Source organism: Coregonus clupeaformis, chromosome 15 (genome assembly GCF_020615455.1).
Source record: "Coregonus clupeaformis isolate EN_2021a chromosome 15, ASM2061545v1, whole genome shotgun sequence".
Classification (NCBI taxonomy): domain Eukaryota; kingdom Metazoa; phylum Chordata; class Actinopteri; order Salmoniformes; family Salmonidae; genus Coregonus; species Coregonus clupeaformis.
Genome location: NC_059206.1, coordinates 39791636 through 39799420, shown reverse-complemented (window position 1 = coordinate 39799420; position 7785 = coordinate 39791636). Strand labels below are relative to the sequence as shown.

General features: G+C 38.9%; 1 protein-coding gene across 1 annotated transcript; it reads left to right on the top strand.

Annotated features, from left to right (window-relative positions):
• The first annotated feature begins 340 nt into the window (after nucleotides 1-340).
• LOC121582454 (barH-like 1 homeobox protein) lies at nucleotides 341-5472 on the top strand. Its single transcript, XM_041898248.2, has 3 exons — nucleotides 341-1614; nucleotides 3769-3994; nucleotides 5126-5472. Exons 1-3 carry the CDS (start codon nucleotides 1161-1163, stop codon nucleotides 5415-5417), a joined length of 972 nt encoding a protein of 323 aa, XP_041754182.2. The 5' UTR covers nucleotides 341-1160; the 3' UTR covers nucleotides 5418-5472.
• Nucleotides 5473-7785: the final 2313 nt, after the last annotated feature.

Below are 7785 nucleotides of genomic sequence, written 5' to 3'. Positions count from 1 at the left end.
AAAAAAAAAAAGCCTGTAAAGTATTGACTGAACACGCGCGTAAAGAGAGACGAGAGACAATACCTACCAGCTCCACATAATAACCCCATTATAAGCCTCATCAATGATGTAATGAAAGCAAACAGTGTGAAAATTGGCTGTAAACAGTTGGATCTGAGTCGCCTGATGAATTCAGTGTCTCTTTTAATCAAAGAGAGGGGGCGAGGAGGAGGGGTTGAGTGTAGGTGTGTGTGTGGGGGGGGGGGGGTCCACTTTCCTCTCCGCAAACCCGTCAACACCCAAAAATCCCCCTCAACCAATGAAGGCTTGTCACTAGGGACTCACGTGGACGGGGCGTCCTTAAAAACCTAGCTCCTGAGTTTTCCTCAAGTTCCATTTTTTGAGATTTTCCACACATCTCTGTGCGTTAGTTCCCAGTTGTGTCTATTTAACCCGCGTTACCACTGTTTTACTGTGCGCGTCTTCTCGACTGCAGCAGCCCACCGGTTTCGACACTCTTGTTGCATCTTTTTGCTGGCGCAGAATGCCTCTACCTTCCTCTACAATCGAGCGCCGCACCGGTCACACCAGCGAACTACTTTTTAAGTGATGACAATTTCAGCAATTGTGTCCTCGCGCTGCGTCATTTGCAGGTCTTGAATTCCACCTGCAATATTCCACCTGCAATACGTTGTGCTGAATCGCCTGCCTATTTAACTTGCACTAATGCTGCTTCACTGCCCCTAATCATTGCAGATTTTGTCTCAATATTTGAAATAAGTTGATAAATAATTTAGAAGTCGTACCGGCGTGTTTTCATTTCTAAAAAGAAAAAATTGGATCCAGAAAAATCTATCAAACTTGCCAACAGAGCCAAGCTGCATCGATTTCATGAATTGTTCTGTATTTAGGACAAAATAGTTGGATGTAGGGTCGATTTTGTAGCCTATTCTTATATAACGTCGAGAACCTGGAGATGTTGCTATTTTGACAAGTATAACAATCAATCAAGAAGAGGAGAAAACCTCTTGGTTGAATATTTGTGATTTCCGAATCATCTTTGGATTTTCCTGCTGGATAAATTGAGGCAAAGTCTCATCTCAGCAATCACCTGAACTTGCCTCGAACACCAATGATAGTTTGAGTTGAGGCCTCGAAGAACTTAGCTGTGCTGGTAAACAATGGAGGCATCCACCAATGGGTCCAGCTTTGGGATCGACTCTTTACTTTCCCACAGACCTGGAAGTCCGGTCATGTCGAAAGGGGACAGTTTGGTGGGAGAGTGCCGGTCACCGCTGGAGTTCAGCCCGAGGTCTGACCTAGAGAGCGGCTGCTCGTCTCCCCCGTCGCCGAGGAGGGAGTGTGTGGATGAGGCATTGCAGAGGCAAGGTCATGCTATCGGGTTGCCGCCCCATCTCCAACACGGACAGATCTCCGCCGGGTCACAGCCGCGGACCGTCACCTCATCCTTTCTGATCAGAGATATTCTAGCTGACTGCAAACCGCTAGCCGCCTGCGCCCCATACTCCAGTAATGGCCAGCCAACTCAAGAAACGGGGCGACTTGCCTCCAAGCTCGCAGACGACTTCATGGACAAAATCCATAGCAACTCATCGTCAGACAGCGAATACAAAGGTAAAAGAGTGATGTAAACAAGCTTAATGTTTTGAAATCTATTAGACTTTGCCACATTATTTCTAATGAAATGTTTGTAGTCCTACTGTTCTATATCCGTTGTATTTGTGTTAGCTTTATGCAGATATTAGGCTAACCTGCAGTTGATTTGCTAGATCATTAATTTTAACTCAATATTTTCTTATCATAATCAAACGTGTTAAAACACCTGTCCAGGTTTCAAAGTGTTTCTGAAGGTGTAGTGCTCGGTTAATTAGGCTATGGTGTAAATTGTGATTAGCCTCGGAAGGCAAATAGGCAACTGGGGAAAGTAGGCTATAGCCTAGGCTAGAAGCTTTGCACAAAAGGAATCCCCTATAAAATGTATCTAATCAAATATTAAATGATGCACTTTTACATTATCCCAGTAAACCCAATAAGAGATTAATCGTTTGTGTGCCCCCCCAAAAAAAATAAAAAAATAACAATTATAATAACAATAATAATAATAAATAAATAAAATGCTAGCAAATGGTGAAAGTTGATCAACAATATTATCCTGGACACTAAAGCTCTTTATCAGATTGGCTATAGTTACAGTAGGCCTATAAAGGATGACACTAGCCTATTCTTTTCTTAACTGTTGATATTCTCCAATGATTTGGAGGATAAACATTAGGTGTCAAACCGTTTTTCCTTTCAGACGCATTTGCTTGCATTAGCAGACGTCTTGAAAGCATCTGTTGATGTCAGGGAGGCAAGAGAAGAGCTGCATGGGAAAAGATGACAGGGTTGCCTCCAGATAAATGCCATCAAGGGTCTGTCTGTTTCCAATCATGTCAGCCATAACAGACATGTCATCTCCATTGACAGTTTAATGAAGCAGCGCCTGGATACAAATAAGTGAACCGTTGGTATAGGCGAGGACAATTCCTGCTTGCAGGAAATAGTAAATAGAAATGTGCTTAGAAATATAAAACAAAAATATAATAGGCCTACTAAATATTGACTTGATTAACTTATATAACAAAAACCCGAAATATATCCACCCTCCTTATTGATTAAAAGAAAATGCCAGTTTACAGTAAAAGTGTATAATAAGGATAGGCCTATATTATTATGTATTTATTGTATTATTATTATTATTATTAATAATAATCTTTCGACTATTTATTAATGTGAATAATATAATTTACATGTTATTTATAGCCTACTAGTGAACAATGTTATTATATTAATCCATTATAGCAAGGGTTTTACAAAAAGTCCTGACACCTCAGTTTTAAAAAAGGATCATGAACATAAATAACCTCAATATATTTTGGATACAGTGTGTGTGTGTGTGTGTGTGTGTGTGTGTGTGTGTGTGTGTGTGTGGTGTGTGTGTGACAGATTGTCATCTCAACGCAGTCAATTCAGCTCCAAAGCCCTTGTAGGGAGTAGTATGCTGCTTTGATTTCAGCGAATCCGCCTCCTAATATTTTGGGGATTTGATGCAATTTGTCCCAGTGCTAATCATATTTGTAACGCGCAAGGCCGGCCGGCTCTTTATTTCGCTCTCATCCGCGGCCCTGTGAAGTTTCTCCGGTCGCGGTTGAAAGGCGCCCATCCCTTGTGGCTCAATTAGCCGGATTATTGTGCTTCTTGAGAGACGACTCAACTATTCAACTAGCAAGAGCTCTCACGTCGCGTCTCCTCTTTTTGGAGGGTACGGGGGAGAATAAACTGAGAAATGTATATTACAGTTCAAACCCCAACACGACAGCAAAGGAAATAATAGAACAAAGGGGAATGTTACACACATCCAATTGCAAAAACAATGTGCTAATAAAAAAAAAATATTTTCATTTGTAGATAGTCCTAGGCTACTTCTTCATAAAAACTAGGCGCAATCTTAATCAAATGGAGAGTGGACTAAAGTCCTCCAACACAACACCCAAACAAGGCTATGAAGTTGTATAAAAAAGTTAAACTTTGAAATAGGCTTACGTCCATTTATAAATGTAGAATTTAAACGAAATCCCAATCCTTTTCATAAATGGGCATATAGCCTATAACCGAGCCCTATATTGATTTTTGATTAGGCCCTACCCATCACTTTCTAGGCTTTATGAACATTTGAGATATTGTTGTAAATTTGAGTTTTTCATATTTGTCCTATTCTTGTGTTTGCAGTGAAAGAGGAAGGAGACCGAGAGATCTCGAGTAGTAGGGACAGTCCGCATCACGTTCGGATGAAGAAACCCAGGAAGGCGCGAACAGCCTTCACTGACCACCAGCTGGCCCAGCTCGAACGAAGCTTCGAACGGCAGAAGTACCTGAGCGTGCAAGACCGAATGGAGCTGGCCGCTTCCCTCAACCTCACAGACACACAGGTCAAAACCTGGTACCAGAACAGGAGGTAAGCACTGCGACGCTTGGTTGTCTTTAGTGTAATTACACAAATTATACCAATTTAAAATCACGAAAAGTATTTTGATAGTGCCTAATGGTAGAATGCAGTAAGCCTAGTAGGCCAACAATGGTGTGTGTGCACGCCTGCACCTGTCATTAGGATTTTAGGGTAAACGCTCTTCACCTCCAGACAGACTATATATTTTCTCATGTCAGTTAGACAAACTCATTGGTCACATATGAGGTCCAATTTCTTTCTTAAAAATTGTGCACACTGCATCAATTCCTTAAGAATAAAGGAGAAAATAGAACAGAAATAAAAACAAAACCATCTTAAAATACTGGCAATTTGGCACTGCGTGAAACCTTTGAACAATGTGATTCAAATACTGACAAATAGCCTTCTACTAGACTAGAGACTAGATTGTTTTTAATCATTCAGACATTCAGACAGCAAAACGATATTAATAAATAGGTATAAAAACAACACTTTGGTGCATGAATAATATATCGATTCATGTAGGACTATGCCATATCAATAATTCAGCCACGCTACTATATTTACTCAATGATTATAATTATGAATAATTTACCTGATTGAGGAGTGCTTTTCAATTGACAATCTGACAGATTAACCCTCCGCCACGTGAATACAAGTGACAGAGGACTGATTTATCAGAATAACTGAAGTGCGTAGCTGGGTACAACCACAATTTAGATCTTTCTTGGAAACATAAAATAATTAGACTAATTTCAGACCACATGATGAAACCAATACGATCCCAACCGAAAGTGAATGCACGCTGTAATATTGCGTAGGCTACAGATGTTTCCAACTGACTCCGACTGAACATCAACTTTGCACTTAAAACACCACATTTTGGTAACGCTTGTTATTACAAAGCAGGCCTAAATCCATTACGAAAAAACTAATTTCGTTTAAATTGAACCATGCAGCCTATCTTATTTGATATTTCAACGGGTTTTCCCAAACTGCATTTTACTCAGTGCAGATTTGATTGAATTCTAAACTTTAGAGTCCTATAATAAAAAGATTCTAACTGCACTTTTCAAACTTGTTTATAACTTTATGACGAGAGTTTCAATTACTAATATCCACTGTTTCTTGTCCGAATAGAACAAAGTGGAAGAGGCAGACGGCGGTTGGACTGGAACTGTTAGCGGAGGCTGGAAATTACTCAGCCCTTCAGAGAATGTTTCCTTCACCCTATTTCTACCCTCAAAGCCTGATGTCCAACCTGGACCCCGGAGCGGCGCTCTACCTGTACAGAGGCCCCTCAGCGCCCCCTCCGGCTCTGCAACGACCTCTCGTTCCGCGGATTCTTCTGCATGGTCTGCAGGGTGGTAGTGAACCACCCCCTCTCCCCCCTCTCTCCGGTGTGCTTCCCCGGCCAACACAGCAGCGGTGAGCCGGTCGCTCCGGATATATGCCATACCTGGCAGACTAGGACTCTATGTGATAGAGAAAAAAAAAAAACGATCTAAAATGGTGACAAAAGAAGTCATGGCATTAAACAATGAACTTCATGACTGAATCTCGAACTCTCTAAAGTGGACAGGTTTTTACCATACTGAAGTTATTTATTTATTTATTTATTTTTCTCTATGCATTTAACTTATATATTTATATTTTTGCTTACCATATCTTCAGTGTGGGCAACATCAGAAAGGGCACGATGGTTTTACTGAAATAATCGTTGCTGGCACCAAGGTTTATGGCAATGGCACTTTTACTCAGAATCATGAAAATATTATTATTATTATTATCATTATTATTATTATTATTATCAGGCTAAGTTGTCAGGATACAATTATATAAAAAACATGCATAACAAACCAATGTATTGGTCTGCAAACTGAAATAGCATTCCAAGTTTAGTTGAATAGCTAATTAGATGATCCAAAGGCATTTCATGACAATGATGATTTCGTTCTATTTCTCTTCACAAAGACGAGTTGAGTTTCATTCACTTTTTACAAACGATGAAAATAATAATCACCAGACATAGGCTATAGACATGTAAATACGAATATTTAGAATTTTATTCAAAAAAGTATCTTGATATGAAGATATTTTTTATTCATCCATTTTTTATTTCCTTCAGATGACAGTGATCCAGTACAAAAAGCTATAGATTAGCCAGAGATAAAAGGCTAATTTCCTATCATTTCAGTGGTAATCTGGATGGGAATAATGAAACTCCATGAGAGAAACAACATAAAATACCAAATTGTAACGAAATGTATTTCAAAATGTCTAATCATAATGTTTTTAGTTGAAGTTTTAGCTAACAGCCCAATTATATACAATTTGAAGTCAGAGTAAGAGGTAATTCAATTTATCAAGTAGCAATGTATCCTTGCAAACCCTTCACTTTTGCTAAACAGATAATGACTGAAGACTGAGTCGGTTGCCAATTTGGGTCTTTCGCCTGTTGATTTGCTAGGTGTATTTAAGCAGACGTTGTGGATTACTTATGTTATTTCGTATCAAACCGTGGAAACCTTGTTACTCTCTTTGGTGAAAATGTGTATTGCAGATATTAATTTGTGGAGTGGTTCTCGTATTTCTGGATCGTTTTTCGTTCCTCGCCCCCATTAGCTGAAATAACTTTTTGTCAAACTGTTCAAACAGCTTAAATCGGAGCTATAGAGGGGGATTTGAAGTAAAAAATAATTACTTTTATATATGTGCAAATAAAGGTATTTCATGTAATAACGTGACTCAGCTATATCTTGCCAAATCCATGATTGACAAATACAGGGCCACAATTTTTTTTGCAATTGGAATACAAGTAGGCTAAACATCATCATCATCATCATCAACAACATCAACCAGGGGGTGTATTCATTACTGCCGAATCTGTTGCAAACGTTTCGTCTGTTGCAAAAAAATTAAAAGGACTCCAAACTGAAAATGTTTTAAAATGAAAATAAGAGTTTTTATTGGACAAATGAAGGTATAGGTCCCTTCACGTTTCGTTCCGTTGCTTCCGTTTGGTTTCCTTTGCAAGAGGGAATGAATAGGCCTACATCCGAGGAAAGTTGGGTTATTCAAGGTCTGGTAAGGGGCGTCCTATTCTCTAAAGAAGAAATGGACGAAAATGGTCCTGCATGCAATCATTGCTCGTGTCAAAGGCTCACTTTTCACCTTATCAATTGATTAATTAATCACATTGATCATTAGTCACACAGAGTAACATTTCTGATGTATAGTTTAATGTCATACAATGTAATTACAAACAAAAATAATAATTTGCCATATTTGATAGTTAAACAACAAAACATGTTCTGTTGCGACAAAGGAGAGCCAACGTGTAAGCCTGTGATAAATCAGCCAAGTATGCCTGATAAAATCTAATTAAGGTTCGTAGAATTCTATTAGAAGCACCATGTTTGAATAATTTTGAACATGTCTGTCAAACACTTCCTTCACACCCCCTCACTATTTGGTTAGTATCGTGGATTTAATTTGTCAAACCTGAAAAAGTTAATAAGAATGTCACCATCAGAGCAAGAAACATTCACCGCCTTAACCTTTAAAAAATGCCTGGATATTTATCCAAAGATTCGGAGTGGTGAGAGTTCAATTTGGGAAATGTAGGCTGGCTGGCTAATTCTGCCTTGATATCTAAAACTTTTGCCTATCTAGTAAGTTATGACTAGAAATGTGTTTTGGTATATATTTGGTATAAATAAATATGGATTTCAACGTTCATTCACCTTAGGATTTGCTAATAGTTCTGTCAAAAATATACATTGATGGGAATGTGTGTA

Coding starts and splice junctions, on each gene's coding strand:
- LOC121582454 (XM_041898248.2), top strand. CDS start 1,161: ATGGAGGCATCCACCAATGGGTCCAGCTTTGGGATCGACTCTTTACTT. Junction 1,615..3,768: donor GTCAGACAGCGAATACAAAG/GTAAAAGAGTGA, acceptor TTGTGTTTGCAG/TGAAAGAGGAAGGAGACCGA. Junction 3,995..5,125: donor ACCTGGTACCAGAACAGGAG/GTAAGCACTGCG, acceptor TTGTCCGAATAG/AACAAAGTGGAAGAGGCAGA.